The sequence below is a fragment of the Coenobita brevimanus genome, chromosome 42 (assembly GCF_032717465.1).
Source record: "Coenobita brevimanus isolate Jiangsu-jjx chromosome 42, ASM3271746v2, whole genome shotgun sequence".
Classification (NCBI taxonomy): domain Eukaryota; kingdom Metazoa; phylum Arthropoda; class Malacostraca; order Decapoda; family Coenobitidae; genus Coenobita; species Coenobita brevimanus.
This window is the reverse complement of record NC_136995.1, coordinates 4761373-4781370: the sequence shown is the minus strand read 5'-3', so window position 1 is coordinate 4781370 and position 19998 is coordinate 4761373. Positions and strand designations below refer to the sequence as shown.

At 43.9% G+C, this 19998-nt stretch overlaps 1 protein-coding gene across 1 annotated transcript in view; it reads right to left on the bottom strand.

Annotated features, from left to right (window-relative positions):
• Hsepi (D-glucuronyl C5-epimerase) overlaps window positions 1-19998 on the bottom strand; it is a 208722-nt gene that overhangs the window by 30289 nt on the left and 158435 nt on the right. The window contains exons 8-10 of the mRNA XM_080270673.1: window positions 14832-15019; window positions 12644-12766; window positions 11534-11704 (exon numbers count right to left, since the gene is read on the bottom strand). Coding sequence (XP_080126799.1) covers window positions 11534-11704; window positions 12644-12766; window positions 14832-15019 — 482 coding nt within the window. The remainder of the gene's footprint in view (window positions 1-11533; window positions 11705-12643; window positions 12767-14831; window positions 15020-19998) is intronic.

Here is a 19998-nt window from a genome sequence, read left to right as displayed (position 1 = left end):
TGCTAAGTACCACATACAGTATTTAGGAATTCAGATATGCAGGCCACCCCTGGCCATGCTGATAGCTTCATATGAGGCAATGGGTCTCTGAGCCATAATTTCAAGCACAAGGAAGTGTCAGGGGGAATGCTGAGTTTCCCTCCACACCACCAGAGCTGCTGCCAAGCTCTGCCATAATGCAGTTGCCAAATACCACATATTTATTAACTTGGTTCTCATTTGTAGCCCAGCAATGGCAGATTCACACCCGTCTACCTCCCACGGTTCTGGTGACTTATCGCTGCCCTCAAACCCACCCAAGAGGTGTAATTACAAAAAGACAAAGGTGATGAAGAGTTTGAGCTCAGAAATACTTGATCTGATGACAAAAAAAAAAAAAAAAAAAAAAAAAAAAAAATGGTCCTAAAACAATGACTCAGGGAATGTAATCTAGCTGATACGAATTAGCGTGGTGAGGGTTAAGTTGCAAATCTAGACCCCAAGCCTCATATTCAAGAACTCACTAAACATTCATGTAATTAGGGTCATTTCTGCACATTTGAACCTATAAATATCCTCTTCCTTTACTGCCCAGGTCTTGCTACCATACAGCGCAACACTCTTAACACATGCCACACATAAGGATCCCTTAGCATGGAGAGAGAGCCATCAATGTTATGAGAGATAGTAGCTCTCTGAACTTCCTCCAACCACTCCTTACCCTAGCCACAGACCACCTCTAGCACATAACATATCCCCCAAATAACAAAGCTCCTCCACACACTCAAGAGACTCTCCAACAAGATCAACCCTTCCATGCCTCTCAGTCTCCATACACTCTCTCCAACACACCACACGCATGAAACCACCATTATTTTGTAGCCTATCTCTAATCATCATGGGTGATAACTTTATCACCAACCAACACATATTCCCTACATCTCAACAAGTGGGTTGGTGGAAGGTTAGTGCCCCTAGCCAGAAAACAACTAACTAAAATTACAAACAAAATGTCTCGGACAAGGACAGACCAACAGGTAATGGCCAAGGACCGAACAAAAGACATGGTACGGATTGCAACATGCAGAGCTGTGCACTTCCAAATCACTTACGCAAACCGTGAATTCCGCAATTGCTGAGGTGTGATTTCATTTGCGGATTTGCAATTGTAAAAAATTCCATGCAAATTTGCAGTTTTGCACTTACAGAAGCACTTCCACAAACGCAAGTCTGCCCGCAAACATCTACATGGCTCCCCCTTGCAGGTGCTGTCTGGGTGAGTTGCCTGCTCACCGGTGCCACCCGCCAATCCCACACTGTTGCCATATGTATGCTAAATATTGTATATTGTTTTGTTTTGTTTTTGAAAGCTCCAACATGTTTGCATGCATCAGCCTTGGTCACCTAATGGCAGCTCTCCATGCTGCTCAATCTCTGGCAGCTTCCTTATTTAGTCCCTTAAGCCTAAGGTCAAAATGGCCTTGTCCCAGGTCTTTTTCGGCCTACCTGTCACTATCCTACCCCCAAGACTAACACTTCTCACTTTCTGCAACCAAATAACATTCCCCACCCTCTCAACATGCCCAAACCATCTCAATCTACCTCTCTTCATCACAACACCAATACACTACAGTCCCATCCAACCTCTTAACTCTTCCATCGTAAACCTAGCCCCCCAAGCCTTGCATTCAAGGACGCACTGCACATCCACCTGTTCATTACCATTTCTGTACATTTGAGCCTGCAAATATCCTCTTCCTTCACTGCCCTGGTCTCACTACCATACAGCATTACACTCCTAACACATGCCACATACAAAGATCCTTTAGCATGGAGGGAAACCCTCTCAATGTCAGGAGAGCCAACAGCTTCCTAAACTTCAACCACTCCTCACTCTAGCCACAGAGCTAGCTCCTGCCCCACCTCCACTACATAACATGTCTCCCAAATAACAAAACTTTTCCACACACTCAAGAGACTCACCAGTAAGTTCAATCCTTTCACACCTGTCAATATCCACATGCTCTAACCAACACACCACACACATGAAATCACCGTTATCTTGCAGTCTACCTCTAATACCACTACATCTCTTATGCACCTACTTATCACAAACACTGCACAATATGGAATTGCTTCCCACGCCCTTGTGACAAATTGCACATGGCCATTTTCCCTCGTCTTTGATAATACCGCCCCCAGTCTTAGATTCCATCACTTTTGTTTCATCTGCATTTACTCTGAAGCCCTTGTGCCCCATACCATCTCTCTGGTTCCTAAATCTTTCCTCTACCTCCCTTTCATTCTCTGTAACCAACACCAAATCAACAGCACACAACATCTCCCACGGGAGTCCATTTCTGGAGTCATGCGAGAGGGCTTCTCGTACCATAATAAATGCCAACATTCACGGAAAACTCAACACTCAAATCTCCAGTCACCCGTACCTGGGTGTGAGCACCCATATACATCCATAATGACTCTAACCAGCTACTCCTTGCTCCCACGCTTTCTCACTGCCCATCTCACCACCTCTCTAGGGACTCTGTCAAAGGCCTTCTCCAAATCAACAGAATCAAAGTACAGTTCCCAATTCTTTCCTATATATTTTCCTGAAGCTGTCAAACAATGTGTATGGCATCAGTGGTCCCTCTGCCTGGCATAAATCCAAACTGCAACTCATCAATATTCACTTTCTAATCATACCTTCTACAACTCTCTCCATTACCTTCATTTTCTGGTCTAAAAGCTTAATGTCTCTGTAATTTCCTCTTTCCAGGGCATCATCCTTCCCCTTGTACACATTTACAGTTACACTGTTCAGCCAATCATCTGGGACAACACACTCATATATAATCATATTCATCAGGTCAGTGACTAACCTCACTCCTACATCTCCTGAGGCTTTCAACATTTCAGCAGTCAACTGGACAAACCTGCTGCCTTCCTCACCTGCATCCTGCCTATTGCTCTGCTCACAGTAGCAGCATCAATCAAAGGCCAAGGGCCAAACTGGATCTGAAGGCTCCAAACCTTCCCTGTCCCAGTCAAACTCCTCCTTCAACAACCAACTGTAATGCTCTCTCCACACATCTTTAATATCCCCACTGTTCACCACAAAACTTCCTTCATCATTCTTCACACACTGCTCACCTATGTCCCTATTCTCCCTCTTCATCTGATTTGTCACCTTAAAATTCATATTCTTCCCTTCCACACAATTTAGGTCATCAAGTAAAAGTCTCTGTGACTCAGACCTTGCCTTGTAAACCTCTTTTCTAGCCCTATGCTTGGCAACCAAGAATTCCTCTTTGTGACCACCCTTCTTCCATTCCCAGGAAAGCCTTCTTTTCTCTTTAACTGCAACTTCTATACCCTCATCCCACCACCAAGTCACTTTATGTCTTGGTGAGCCTCTTGTCCATCAACATACTGAATCATAACTCTCAAGAGGTTGGTTTGGAGGGCTCTGTACTGTTCATTAACACTTCCATCCACATCCCCCTGTTCAGCCATCACTCTCCTCATCTCGCTATCCCTTACTGCTTGGTTTTTCAACTTCCATATTTCCCCCCCTAGGTGCATAGGTCCTCTTTTTCATCACCCATTTCTTAAGCAACATGTCACATATCAACAACTTGTGCTGCTGCACACACTCCTCACTCCCTAAAACTTTAACATCTGTCACTAACCTCCTATCAGCCCTCCTGACCAGGAAATAGTCTATCTGGCTGCTATTTCCCCCAGACTCGTACATAATCAACCTACTCTCTCTTTTCCTAAAATGTGTGTTCCACACAGTCATGTTCACTGATTCCCCAAACTCAAGGATCCTTTCCCCTTCCTCATTTCTTGTACCATATGCATATCTCCCATGTACTCCTTCATATCCTTAAGCTGCTCCACCTACGTGACTATTTAAATTCCCCCTAATACTACAATTTCATCATCCCCCATACCATTTACTACATGTATTAAGTCATCCCCAACTCTATCTATCTCTACCTCACCCACGCCTGCCTGTGGAGCATGTGCCGATACAGTTGCAAACACCATCCCACCAAACAAAATTTTCACTACTATTAGCCTATTACTTAGTCACAACATTCATAACATTTTCCAACCATTTCTCCCTAACCAACACACCCACACCCCCAAATCTATCTATCCTACCCCAGCCAAAACAACTTATAGTAACAATCCCTCTCAGCAATCTATCTGGCTGATCCACCCCAATACCAGACTTCTTGCACACATCCCACATCAACCCACCTCCTATTCATTACCTCAACCACTTCCCTCACTCTACCCCTCAACTTCCCACATTCCATGAAGCCACTCTGATCCCCCTGGGTGATTTAATGTCCTCAGTCTTGCTCTGAGTTACATTCTTTAACTTCGTTATGATCAAAAAAATAAGAAGGCCCCACCCACTGCAGGCCCAGGCAATGGAGATGGGACCCCTAGCCCACCAGCCTTGACCATTGGCTGTGGTAGTGGCCTCGGGGAACCCTACCAGGACAGCTACAGGGACAGCTTCCATGCATGCCTTGGCACTGTAACTGCCCTGCCATTACACATCCATTGATAGGGCAGCCTCCTGGGGTGCTGCTCCCAGGTTCAAGCCCCTCTCTATTGGGCGGAAGCTACAGCCTGGGAACCGCAATGCCCTGTACCTTCTGGCACAGGTTCAATTCCCATCTCATCCTGGCCCCACAATCTAGCTGGCGGAGCCCCCATCACGCCTCCCCTTGAAAGATCTGCCACTATGTAGCGGGGGCAAAGTTTTCTGGCCACGTGCCCTTCCTGTTGCCAACCCCAGTGACGTAGTTGGGTTCGTTGTGTGATATGTAAAGCGCATGTGGTATGGTGTATGAGACAGTTACAGGAAGTGTTTGGGAGAGTATGCTGGTGATGGCGTACCCACTGCAAACGACTCTGAATAGAGGTGCAAACTCACGTCGAGTGGTGACTCCAGCGTGCCTGATGTGCTGGGCTGTGGCTCAGAGCATGAGGGCCTGTTTTGGGGAGGCAATGGAGTGGAGCCAGGGCTGGGCACAGCAGGGGTCAAGGGCCTGAAAAAGCTGTCAATGGTTGATTGACGCAAGGAACGACGATTTGGCGATTAATGATGCGCTGCCTGAAAGCGCGCACTTCCTCCACAAGTCCCAAGGGCCCCATCTCCCTGTCGCAGTCCAGGTGCTCCAGGTAGTCCAGAACGAACTCTAGGTGTTCCCGGAGTGCACTCAGCTTGGGGATGGCTGGAGTAGTGTCAGGCTGAGAGGAGTCCGCATCATCGTTGCCGTCCTCGTCAGAATCTTCAAGCTGGGTACTGACACCTGCAACTGAAGATGCGATCTTGATATCAGATAACGTCTGATACCCAGGATCGCCCTCGTCGTCATCCAACCACTCATGCACTTCATCCACATCAACATCATCCCCATGCGCACGTAGACGTGCATGGAAATCATCCGTGTCAAAACCTAGGAAATCGTGCTCCACATCTGTCCCGAGAAGCAGACGAGACCAACCATTTTCTAGAGTCTTGACAGGGATTTCCTTCCATGCACTGGCCCAGTTGTAGATGGCAGACTTGATGTTGTAGCGGTGAAGGTTTTCCAAAGTCCACTGGCCTCGCGAGTCCCGTCCCTCCCTGCGCTCATCCTCGTCCTTGAAAACAACCATCACCTCATCAAGGAACTTCCGTCGGTACAGCCTCTTCGTTGCCACGATCACTCCTTGGTCCATTGGTTGGATAAGAGCAGTAGTATTAGGTGGCAGAAACATGCACCTAATGCGCCCTTTCTCAGCCACCAACTCCTTGTCATATGGGTGGGTAGGTGCATTGTCGAGGAGGAGGGCTTTTACCTGGTCACGTGAGATTCCCAGTTTCTCCATCTGGTAATGGATGACCTCCTTGACGAAATGGCGGTGGAACCAGTCTTTGAAGATCTGGGCTGTGAACCATGCCTTCAAGGAATGATACCAGACGACAGGAAGGACATCCATCACCCCACGAAGACACCGAGGCAGCTTTGCACGGCCAACAATAATGGGCTTGAGCCGGTGCATGCCGTTAGCATTGGCACAACACAAAGCAGATATCCGTTGCTTGCAGAGCTTGCGGCCAGGTACACGCTTCTCTGTCTCCTCGGCTAAAGTGTTCGTTAGCAAAGAGAGATAGAATAAACCAGTTTCATCAGCGTTGTAGACTTGACCGAGAAAGAGGCCCTCCCTGTCGATCAAGCCCTTCACCTTGTGCCGAAACTCCTCTACTCCATCCTCGTTGGGGTCCAAAGCTTTGCCATGAGACTTACGGTTGGTAAGGCCATGTTGTAACTTGAACACGATGAGCCAACCTTCGGATGCCTTGAAGTCTAGGGTGTCGTGAAGCCTTGCGAACTTCTCAGCAGCAGCCTTCAGCTCCATGCCACGCACCAGCACACCAGCAGCACGTTGCTGTCGATACCAAATCAACGTGGAGCGGATGACTTCTGCATACTTGGGAGTATACATCACCTTCCTCTCCACGTTGCGTTTGCTTTTCGATGAGAAGTCAGCCGTGTACTGCATGAGTTTGTCGCAGGATCTCTTGATATCAAACAAAGTAGATTGGGGCAGGTTGAGTTCACAGAGGATGCGTGAGGTAGACAATCCCGCATCCACCTTGTCCAATATCTCCCTCTTCTTCTCCAGAGTCAAAACCACTCTCTTCCTCTTCTCAGGCGGCGGGGCCATCATCACACACACGAAGAAAAGGCACGAGAGCAGTAGGATTGCCTGCAGCAGGTAAGGCACCACCACAAAAGCGAGCACGTGGGTGGCCATGACGACGAGCGTGCACACTCAACAAGAGACGGGCGCTAAGTGGGGAGGATGCAGGGGCGCTCTAGCGGACGTCGGCGGAACAACGCACCAGAACACAGCTGGCCCGCGCCGCGTGCGCCAACTACAAATTATGGGCAGGAAAAAGTCGGATTTTTTTCGAATTTTTTGCGGTTTTTGGCCCATTCTGGGAATACTGGATCCCGGAATGAAAATGTCCGGTTATTGGGGATGTCCAGAAAATGGGCGTCTGGATATTACAGGGATTACTCTGTATGTATATATAATATATATATATATATGTGTGTGTGTGTGTGTGTGTGTGTTTGTGTGTGTGTGTGTGGGTGGGAGGGAGGTATACCACGCACCACACAGTCAGTTTGAATCCAACGGTCGAACTGTGCATCACTGGCGAATTGTTATTTGTGGCTTATTTTTCTGCCTTCCAGTGACTGCTTGCCTTGTTTGTCAACATGGGGCCTAAGCGTGGTGCTAGTGATGCACGTGGTAACACAGTAAAGCGGATTCGTAACGTGATGTCGCTGACAGAGAAAGTTAAAGTGTTGGACAAACTTAGGGAAGGAATGTCGGCGACAATTCGTCGTCAGGACGATTCCTCGTCATCTGTTTACATACCAATTTATTTAGCATGTACAGTACACTAGTTTTTTACTTACATGAGTTATAAAATCCCCCTGAAAATTAGTTATTAAAGTATTAATTAATCAACAATAAGTATATTTATAAAATGACGGGGAATCGACCAGGGTGCGAATTGTCCTGACAGGGAATCGTCCATGTTTTGATGGTGAATTGACTTTACAGGGAATTGTCTCGGAACCGTATGCTTGGGGTGAATGAGTCAACTGTTCATACAATAAAGAAAGCAGAACGTAGCATACAGGAGGCAGTGATGGCTAGTGCACCAGACTGTGCTCAAGTGTCTCCACCTATGCCTGTGCTTGTCAGTTTTCAGTAAGTGTTAGGGATTACTGTACTGTAGTACGATGTTTGGCTGAGATGTGACGATAACAGGGGGGCACACATGAACAAGTTGAAAAGACCTTAACCATAACAATGCCCTGCACGCCAGGGCTGCCATATTGCCTGAGACAAGCGACGGTCACCTTGCGTGTGCCTGGTGCTTTCCGATGGCAAACTCGTTATACCGAGAAATTTATCGTAAATCGGATTTTGGGGTGGAACTTTTCTATTATCGTTGTAGCGAAATATCATAAACCGAAACATCGTAAGACGAGTAATGACTGTACTCCATCTCATATGCATGTACAGGGAGTCCCTGATAAAAGAAGCCCCAATATATGAAAATTCAAAGGTACGAAAGTGAAAAACATAGGACAGCTTTCCTTATATGAAAGGCATATGCTTCGATGATACGAAAAGAGCTACGAGAAAATGATTGAAATTTGGACCACGACCGACGGCAGCGTCACTATCGTGTATGGGGAGGCAACCAACTACCTCCGCTTCGTCCCAGTCTGTTCTTGCTCCCCAGCCGTGTAGTGTGTGCCTTCTGTACTCCGAGAATCTTTCGCATCTTTCACATCTTGCATCATGCCACCCAAGCGTCCTTCACCTTCATCATCATCTGAGGAGCCTCTCAAGAAGAAGCAACACTGAACCCTGACACTGGAGCGCTAGCTCAAAATTATCATGAGGCACGAGGAAGGCCAGGGCGTGAGTGAGATTGGGCCTCACCTATATGTACTGTACAGTACTGTTTTCTATTTTTTACTCAGTAATCTGATAAATAAACAACTGTTTAAAGTTCATTTTGCTTTTATTAACATTTCTACTGTAGATTTAAGAGCTTACAACCAGCCTAGTAGAGCAGAGTAGTTAGTTGACTGATTTTGGGGGGCTCCTGGAATGGATCTACTCATTTTCTTAAGTTTCTTATGGGGAAAAATGCTTCAATATACGAAAAATTGACATAAGATAGATTTTAAAGGTACCTAACCCTTTCGTTTTCTTGGCATATTTACCATTTCACTTATAATCTCCTTACCTTTACATAAGAAGAGTACACAAGAAATAAAGCATATTTGATGCTTAAGCTTTAACCACCGCCACGCTAATTTTTATAATCTCGATTACCTTTCCTGAGTAATTTTTTTGAACTTTTCATTTTAAGCTGATTTTTTGTCATCAGATCAAGTGTTTCTGAGCTTGAACTCTTCATCACCCTTGTCTTTTTGTAATTTGCGCCTCTTGGGTGGGTTTCAGGGCGGCGATATGTTGCCAGCACTGTGGGAGGTAGACAGATGTGACTTTTTTTTTTTTTTTTTGTATGCTAGGAAGAAGGAACCAAAGGGCATGAGCCCACAATTACTGTTCCTTCCAAGAGAAAAACAAAATACAAGAGAGAGCCAAATTCAAGATCCGATCATTTCGAGATGCCTGAACACACTGCGTATGAAATACTGGAGGTCATAGGAAGCATGAAATACAGACAGAGGGAGACAGTTCCAGGGCTGACCTGTTACATAAATGAAGGATTGGGAGTAACGGTTAACTCTTGCATTAGAGAGTTGGACAGGAAAGGGATGAAAGTTTGCTGCTAGACGGGTGCTACGCGCCCATCATAGAGGTGGAGGAATGCATGCAGACAGTTCAGAGGAGCAGTGACCATTGAAGTAGCGATAGAAAAGAGATAAAGATGCAACAGTGCGACGAAGAGACAGAGGTTGAAGAGTCAGTAAGAAGAGGAGAGTTAATGAGACAAACAGCCTTTGACTCCACCCTATTGAGAAGAGCTGTATGTGGGGAGCCTCCCCACACATAAGAGTTGTACTCACACAGGGGCGGATAAAACCCCTGTATAGAGTCAACAGTGCAGGGGTAAAGAAGAAACGGAGTCGGCTTAGCACACCTAATCCCTTGGAAGCAGATTTTACAAGAGATCTGCTTAGCCCTGGGCTCCTACGCTCCTCATGGGGCAATGTAGGATTGGATGATGGATGGATGGATGGATGTAATATGATCTTTCCAAGATAAGTCCCGAGTAAATGAAACCCCAAGCATGTTCGAGGATGATGCAGGATTAAGCTGAATATTATTAAACATTAGTGGGTATACCTGTGGAAGATTTTGTCGGGTTGATAGATGCAAAAACTGAGTCTTTGATGCATTAAAAACAATCAGATTATTTTTACCCCAGTCAGGGATACGAGCCAAGTCAGACATTAGGTGTGCCATAGCCTCGTCCCATGTTTGTTGAAGTAACTGCTCAGATGGACGATGCGGGAACCGAATGGAAAGGTGAAGGGTGGAGCCATCAGCGTATGAGTGGATAGGGTTAGATGTACAGCTTAGAAAGTCATTCATGAATGAATAAAAGGAAGAGAGTTGGTGATAGGACAGAGCCCTGAGGAACACCACTATTGATAGATCTAGGAGAAGAACGATGGCTGTCTACAACAGCAGCTATAGAACGAGCAGGAAGGAAGCTCATGGCTGGGCTACAAATGAGAACTGAATTACTAAATATTCGGTATTTGGCAACTGTAGTATGGCAGGGTTTTGCAACAGCTCTGATGGTGTAGAGGGAGACTCAACGTTCCCATGGAAACCACTGATGTTTCCTTGTGCTTGAAATTATGGCGCTGAGACTCATAGCCTCATCTGATATTAGAGTGGCCAAGAGTGGCCTGCATATCACCTCCTATGAGGCGATGAGTGTGGTGAGGGTTAAAAGATATGTATTGGTGATTTTTCTGGGTAAAAATAATTTTTTAAAAATAAGATATTGTATTGTTTTATTCTTATTTTATGTATGTCTTTTCATCACAGTCATTCTATGCGAACATCCTAATGAAAATAGATTACTGGTATATTTCATGATTTTAAAATCAGATGACGAAATCTAACAATGGCATCTAGCATAGTGTTGAATTGGAAATGAAATGGAATTGAAAGGTTTGTGCAATGAACTGAACTGGAATTAAAGATTTCCCTTTTTAAGAATTAAATGAACTGAATTTGAACTGACTGATTCAAATGTTATTCTGAACTGGAATTGAATTGACAAAAATAAATTGGCCCCATCTCTGTCTGGCAATACATAACTACTTTGGTAGTGAACTATCTGCAGCAGGTGGAACTCTTTGCCCTGAAGAGGACAGTATTTCTTCAGGTTTTAGAAGAAAAACATCCATTAGCTGGGTTGATGGATTTAGTTAATTCCAGGACTCTCCCACCTTTTTGGCTTCTCTCCTTCCTTCTCCTCTTATCTCTTCATATTACAAAGCCAAGTTGAGTATTAGGGGATGACAACAAAGTGCTGGTGTCTTGTAGACCAACATACAGCATAGTTTCAAGAATGCAATTACTAGGAGAAGAGAAGGTAGACATGGGTATCTGAGTACCTTGAGAACATTTTTGAACACTGATTTGACTTCTCTTCTGTGGGAGTGATTGGGTAATAACAGACTCTAATGTAGGCCCAGTTTAACATACTCGGCTAATACAGCCTCTGAGCCAGCCATTGGAAGACCAAAATTTTAATATTGTACAGGTATTTTTTTTAAACTAATGGATATAATTATTTCAAACAAATTTGGTCGATGTCCATATTTTCAAGAACTACCATAAACATGAATTGAATTGACTACTGATGACATTTGTGTACAGAACAGACATACTGTACCTTAGGAAATACTGTATAAGTGGGATATAGAAAATACAGGTATACATTTCCACTGACCTTGCGAGGGACTGGTATGGACCAGCCTCCTTTGTGGTCCTGATGTCGAACAAGCCAATCAGCTGCATCATAAAAGTGGCGCAGGTGTTCAGCTGACGACAACATCACCTTGGACACCTCACCTTCGCCTTGTACCCGTAGCCAAGCGATACTCACTTTGGACCTTGACACCTGAGGAACAGACAACTGTGAGATTTGAAAGTACGAAATGCAATCATTTCTAACTAACTAGCTATAGTCAGTTTGTTTTTCACATGACGGAACTGGGGCACTCATAGTTCTGCTACACTGCGGTCACATGAAAGTTGACGAGCCTTACATATGAGGTAATAATGAGTCTCCTTGGATACTAGTTAAATCTACACTCCACTCTGAACACTCTGGACATCAACCCAGCTAAAACAGGTTTGGAATCTCTATGATTAGAAGAAATATGCTAAGCAATGCATGGAAGTGCTCCATTTCAACATGAATTCTTAGTCACAATGATGGTGATGCAACTGACTGATCCACAGACAGGGTGCCAAAGAAATGCTCTGTAAGTGAGAACAAGGACAATGTTAACAGAGGATGATCATATAAGGTACAAAAGAAGAGAATGAAACAGTACAATGCTGAGAAGGCAGAAAGAGGCAGACCAGTGACTGAATGAGAGAGGTATGTGAGGCCAGAGACTGAAAGAGTGAGAGAGGTATGTGAGACCAGTGACTGAAAGAGTGAGAGAGGCATGTGAGATCAGTGACTGAAAGAGTGAGAGAGGCATGTAAGACCAGTTACTGAAAGAGTGAGAGAGGTATGTAAGAATAATGCAGCCATGATGCAGTTCTGTCATAAGCATCCCATATCAGGGGGTTCCCGGAAGGAAGTACGGAACTGGAGATGATGATGATGCTGGTAGAGGAAGAAGAGAAAAATCACAAAAAATTATGCCACTCCTCTAAAAATTGTCAACAATCATGGTATAAGAAATCCTGTTACCCAAAGAAAGATCATATTCAGTAGTGATGAAATAAACCTATAAATTTTCAAGAAACACAACATCAGTGAACCTATAAGGTACTATGGATATTCAAAATAAAGTCTGTCATTGAAAGGGTTACTGTACTATACCTTCTTAAATTTTTTTCTGAGGGCAGGGGATATAGCTGCTCCCTTATGGAGATCAATGAGGACGTTACGTGTGATGTGCCGCCATCCTGACTGCTCACCTAACCCGTAGTATATCTGACGCTCCTGCAAATGGTGAGGAAACAAAGGATAAAAGTGTGTAAATACATATATATACATATATATATACATATATATATATATATATATATATATATATACCATGTTGACCTTGGAAGAACATCTTGATGGAGCACTTGTTCTGCAAATCTGCAACATGGTACATGGCATGTCATAATGCTCTATTAGCACTACAGTGGTCCAGCTTTGCTCCATCTTCTCGATTATCTCCATCTTCTTCTCCATGGATAGAACAATATGAAGCCTCTTAGCAGGTGGTGGAGGCACCATGGAGACAATGATCAGGACAAAACACAAGGCCAGCAGGACCACCAGCAGCCAGGGCATCACCACAAAAGCCACAAATTAAGCCATCATGCAGCACTAGTAGCGAGCACTTCGAGATCACAAATGAGGCATGTGGGGAGAAACTGCACCAGGGGGTTCATGCTCGCACTCATAAACAGTGCCATACAGTACTCACAGACACAACAGAGCACTAGCACATGAGCTTCACAATAAACAGTACTGTAGTATATACAGCACCTTGAACACTGGAGCATAGGATGCCACAGAGTTCATAACAGCACCGAGGTTTTGCAACCATGTGGTCAGAAGATCGGAGTGCACAGACACGTCTTCACTATAAGACATCCATGGGCAAGAATGTGAGTGTGGCAGTATTCTCAGGGCGCTGGGTGAGCCGCACCCGCAACAGATTCTGACTGGCTGGCACATAGCAGGCATTTTCATCGGCTCCCAATTTTCAGGATTTTCCCTGGTGCCGGTTGGCTACCACTTACAAGCCAGTTGAGACACCTCAACGCCAGATATTGCACTGGACTGCTGGTTATGTCCAGTTTCAGGGCCAGATATTGCATAATTTTGCCCAATATTGCATTAATGGAGCAAAGACAGCTGCGCCGGATATTGCTTTGGGACAGAAATTGCGGTGATGGATAACTGAGACTACTTGTATATTTTTTTAGGATAAATATGGGGTTTCCAGAACCTAACTCTCTATTTTACCTGCATATATATGTCGTGTTTTAGCACAAACCTGTTTCAACACAAGATTCTATATACACTATCTCATGCTGTAATAAGATACTTCTGTACTAGATAACATCAGCTAGAAGAATGCCTTTCTAAGAGAATGGGATGACCTGGGACCTCATTTTAAGCTGGTAATCTACAATATACAGCATGACCCTGATCAAATCTTGTGAAATGAATAACATGGACACTGATCCTTCCTCAACAAGATGTACTGTAAACACCTATTAACTGCAAAACATATGAGTGATGTGGCTGAGCTGGGACAGTGACACTTGTCGTAAGGCAGGTCAGAGGTCGAGTCTTGAGTTTGTATATACAGTAAAATTTCTCCAATCTGACCACCAATGCTCCAAATTTTTCAAGGCAATAATTTTCAATTTGGGGGGACTTTTTTCATTTTTTTTTCAGGGCTTTACCTAAGGATTTATCTGGCATGGACTTGCTCTTGGATTTGGATGTACCTGCCTGCAACTATGCATTCTTGGTGTCTAAAACAATAACTCATATCATTTTAAGCATTTATTTAATAATCATGTACATGCTTCTAGCATTTTCAAAGGTCCCTCCTAACAGTCCGAAAAAACTAATAGTCCAAATGACCTCGGTCCCCTGCCATTCAGATTGTAGGATTTTACTGTACCTCATCGTTATTTTGTTGAGAAGATTACATGTGGTACTGCTGTGCATGCTGGGTGGAGCAGCTGCGATGTCCACCCAGAAGCAAAACCCCCTCATATTTCCCTACATCTCACTGTGAGAAGGACCCTGGTCCAACCCTGGTGAGGAACTGTCTACCACAAGAGGGTGCTGGATCTTGAAATGGTATAAGTACTGCACTGCATTTGTAATATGGCCCCACAGATGCAACTGCTTACCTGTGGTTGACAGGTCTGCTCAGCCAGAGAGGCCAAAGTTAAGCAACAACAACACACAGAAACACAATGTTACACAATTCATGATCCTTAAACAATATAAACCGTACTGTGACCAAATGTGTTAACGGCCATCATACCTTGACCTGTAGTAGCCGGTCAGACTTGACGTAGTGAATTTTAACCACCTCTGCTTTTTTGTCCTTGAACTCCACGCCAACAGTGATACTGGAGTTGCCTCGCAGAAGAACACTCAAAGTCAACACCAGGAGGTTCCCTTTACCTACTTCAGACAGCTGCAGAACTGCGCTGCCTTTAGTGGTGGACTCTAAAAGGATGGGGGAAAGGCTGGGTTAGAATGTGATCATTAAGAGTGTCACCCAATAGGCTGTTGGCTACAAATACTGACAGTAGGACTTATCCATAGCACCATATATCAAACATCTACAAATACTGATTAGTATTTATCCAGAGTACCATATATTAAACATTCTTATTCAGCCATTAATAATTATACATGGTATATAACTTCACCATTGAAAGTTGCAGAAGTTATGTATTAACCAATTTAATTTCCTGCTTGTCAGAAGTATTTCTAAAAAGGGCCACAAAAATATTTAATAGAAATTTGATGACTGCTTTCATTACAAATCAAACTCAAGAGCTACAGTCTCTGGTGAAGATTCAGCAACCCTTCGTTTCCCCACAGTCACAACACTAAACACTTGAACACTTGCAGCACTGAATCTTCATATACAGTATAATTTATGGTCTAGTTTGTGTTGCAAGCCATCCACACAACACATGAAAACTAGTATGTATTCATTTTCCACTCGAGTGGGAGATGATCAAAACTACTTTACAAGAGTGATTTCAAGTACACAAGATAAATTTGAAGCCAGGCACTCCTTCATACACCACATATTCATATCATTCAGGGTTCAGCACACTTCATACACCTGCAACTAATCCTTCACTCTTTGCAACAAACATCACACTACCTTCTCCAGTCATTATTTATTTCCATTATTATTATTATTTTTTTTTTTTTAAGGTGGTGGTGGCAACCATCACCCATTCACTTAATGCAGTGCTGTCTACTTCTTCCTTCATCTTTATCATTCTATTTCTGTGTCTTCCCTCTTCTAATATACTATAGCAGTGGCTGCATGTGTGTGTGTGTGTGTGTGTGTGTGTGTGTGTGTGTGTATTTTGGACAGCCAAAACTACACATTCAAATCGCAACAAAATTGGCACAAAAATCACAAAAAAAAATTGCTGATGTGAAAAAACTTGGTCCCATCACAATTGAAAAACTTTTACTATATTTAAAGAGCAATCAAATTTTGACCAAAAAATGCCACTCCCAGTGCCCAGTTGGTTGCCATGGCCGAGTGGTTAGTATCTCGGACTTGTGAGCAGACAACTTAGGTTCCATTCCCGAAGCTGCAAATAACACGATCAACTGGTTAGCTGCAAAAAATCCGAGTGACAATGTTAGACTAGAACAGCACATAAACGGACCATCATGGGCCCTTCGATGTCACCTTGACGGCCAATAATGACAACGTTAGACTAGAACACATAAACATGACTCGGATTACCTGAAATGATCGCAATGTGCGCGAAGTGCAAGGAAACAAATGAGAAGCATGAGGAAACAAATGTGAAGCACGAGAAAGCAAGAGCGCAGCGAGAGAGCCCTCCGCAGGAGCAAGTGCGAGAGGGCCCAAAGGGCCCATGAGCACTTATCTCTTCCTATTTCTCCCATCTTTCCTGTTACTTTTTATTATTCCTCTTTCCTTTTCAGGTGGCTTTACACTGAGTGACAAACCTAATGGTTTCTTGTAGGCCAGGAAACCATTTACAATGCTGGGTGGTAACCATATAACCAACCCATATGTGTTTCTCAATTGTCAATATTACAGGGAATTGGTGTAATCAGTGATTTCATGAAATCCCTAGGGAATTCGTGAAGTGAATTTAAATTAGGATGGGTTTATAATTAACCCATCCTAATTTAAATTCATATCACAAATTAACCTTAATTATTATGGTTAGGTTAATTTAGGGCGCAGTTAGGTTAGGCTAATATAATCTAGATTAAGTTTAGGTTAGGTCAGACTAAGTTAGGTTAGGTTACTTTAGCTTAATTTAGATGATCACTTAACTTAGCATTTAACTAAATTATCCTAACCTAACCTAACCCAGCCTAACCTAAGCTAAACTTAATCTAGATTATCCCAGCCTAAATTAACCTAATCTTAATTAACCTATCCTAAATTAAACACATTTCACGAATTTCCTAGGGATTTCATGAAATCACTCGTTAGACAAAATCCCTGTAACATCCACAAGTGGACTAGCAGAGGATTAGCGGCCCTACTCGTAAAACAACTAACTCGAAGACAAACACCTTTTGCGGGATCATGGCATCTGGTTATGGAGATTTATATGTATATATAAACATATGTATATATACATACAGGTATATATGTTTTCGTTTTTTGTTTTCGTTTTTAAAGGCTCCAACATGCTTGCATGTGTCGGCCTTGGTCACCTAATGGCGGCTCTCCACGCTGCACGATCCATTGCAGCCTCCCTGTTCAGTCCCTTAACCCTAAGGTCAAACTTAATGACCTCGTCCCATGTCTTTCTCGGTCTACCCCTCATAACCCCACCCCCAATATTAACACTTCTCACCTTCCTCACCCAATTATCATCCCCCATCCTCTCCACATGTCCAAACCACCTCAATCTACCTCTCCTCATCACAACACCAATACACTCCAGTCCCACCCTACCTCTCAACTCTTCCATTGTAAACCCAGCCCCTCCAGGCCTTGGACGCAGGGACGCACTGCACATCCACCTAATCATTGTCATTTCTGTACGTCTGAGCCGGCAAATATCTTCCTCCTTCACTGCCCAGGTCTCACTGCCATACAGCATTACACTCCTAACACATGCTGCATACAAAGACCCCTTAGCACGTAGGGAGAGCCCTCTCAATGTCATGAAAGGCAAGAGCTCCCTGAACTTCTTCCAACCACTTCTCACCCTAGCCACAGAGCTAGCTCCAGCCCCACCTCCAGCACACAACATGTCTCCCAAATAACAAAACTCTTCCACACACTCAAGAGATTCACCAGCAAGTTCAATCCTTTCATGTCTGACAATCTCCACCTGCTCACCCCGGCACGCCATACATATAAAATGAGCATTATCTCGCAGTCTACCTCTGATACCACTACCTCTCTTATGCACCCATTTATCACACACACCGCACAAGATGGAATTACTTCCCATGCCCTTGTGGCAAACTGCACATGGCCACCAACCCTAGATATCATCACTTTTGTTTTATCTGCATTTACCCTTAAACCCTTTTGCCCCATACCATCTCTCCACTTCCTAAACCTTTCCTCCGCCTCCCTTTCATTCTCTGCAATCAACACCAAATCATCAGCATACAACAACTCCCACGGGAGTCCATTTCTAAAGTCACGTGAAAGGGCTTCAAGTACCATGATAAACAACATGGGACTCAAGACTGACCCCTGATGCACACCAACATTCACGGAAAACTCATCACTCAAATCTCCATTCACTCTCACCTGGGTGTGAGCACCCACATACTGGAAAATAACCACCCTAACCAGCCACTCTGGACATCAGTTTCACAGTCTGCTCCCAAGACCAAGGAGTCCTCCTACATACCATACACCTCCATATGTCACCACTTCAGCATTGTCCATATTGACTACAAGCTACAGCTGTCTCATACAGGACTAGAGTACAGTAATCACTGTAATATCTGGACGCCCATTTTCCGGACATCCCCAATAACTGGACATTTTCATCCTGGGATCCAGTATTCCCAAAATGGGCCAAAAGCCACAACAAAATTTGAAAAAAATCTGACTTTTTTCCCACCCATTATTTGAAATTGCCGTGTGGCGCCGAACAGCTGTTACACCATGGTCCCTTCACCCCTTCCTTCCTCCCCCCTCCCCTGTCAGGGTTGCCATTTGGTATTCTTCATTACCAAATGTGGGCCAATTTGGTAATGAAAAATTTGTTTGGTAATGAATCAGAATAATACAACACCAAATGGATTTTTCACATGTATGAGGATACACAGGATGGAGATGGTGGATTGTTTGCTCTCTCTGATTAATTTGGTAGCCTATATAGCGTGATAATAATCAACTTGCTGTTAATTATAAGAAGAGTGATTACATGTATTTCCACTTGTGTATACAGCTAAGCCATTAATTCACGCGAACTTTTTTCACGCGATTTCGGTTATCCACGAATTTTTCGTGCAATAATTAAAACATAAAATTAAAGTATTCAAATAAATGATTTTAATATACAAGAGAAATAAATAAAATATAAAAATCCCTACCTGCTGCCCGTGTGCATACATATGTGGGTGTGTGTGTGTGTGTGGGAGGACGGTCTACCACGCACCAAACAGTCAGTTTGAATCTGACGGTCGAACCATGCGTGACTTGCGAATTGTAATTTGTGGCTGATTTTTCTGCCTTCCAGTGATTGCTTGCCTTGTCTGCCAACATGGGGCCTAAGGTAGTGCTAGTGATGCATGTGGTAACACACCAAAACAGACTAGTAAAGTGATGCTGCTGACAGAGAAAGTTAAAGTGCTGGACAAACTTAAGGGAGGAATGTCGGCGACAATTCTCCGTCAGGACGATTCCCCGTCATTTATTTACATACCAGTTTATTTAGCAAGTACAGTACACCCAACCCTCTGCTATCGCGAGTAATTGGTACCCTAGGTGACCCGCCATAGCCAAAATCGCGATAGCCATACTTGAGAACTAATGGGAAAAATTCTAATTGGTTCCCCGACCTCCAACTTTACCCCAACCTTACCCTATTTTCACATCTCCTTCACTAAAATACCTGGGATTACAAACCAGTGCTGCAAATTAACAACAGTACGGTACATAAAGGTTATAAATAAAACAGAATTAACTGTAATAAGCCATTTTACTTAACATTTTTGGAGAGGATGTGGGGCTTGGGTGGGTTGAAGGGGTTCCGAGGCTGGGGTGGAGTATTACTGGCCACCCCTCCGATGTTCTATCTCGTCTAGTAATTGATCAGCTTCATCAGGAGTCTGGAAGGGACCCTCAAAACCTTCAAAGTCGTCAGCTCCATTATCAGAATCCACCTGAGCCTCACGGGATGGTCCTGGCTGTGGGTTGGGCTGAGCCTCGTTGCGACTGCGTAGGAAGTCTGTTATCTGGCGTTGTTGTAGGTTGTTGATATGGGCAT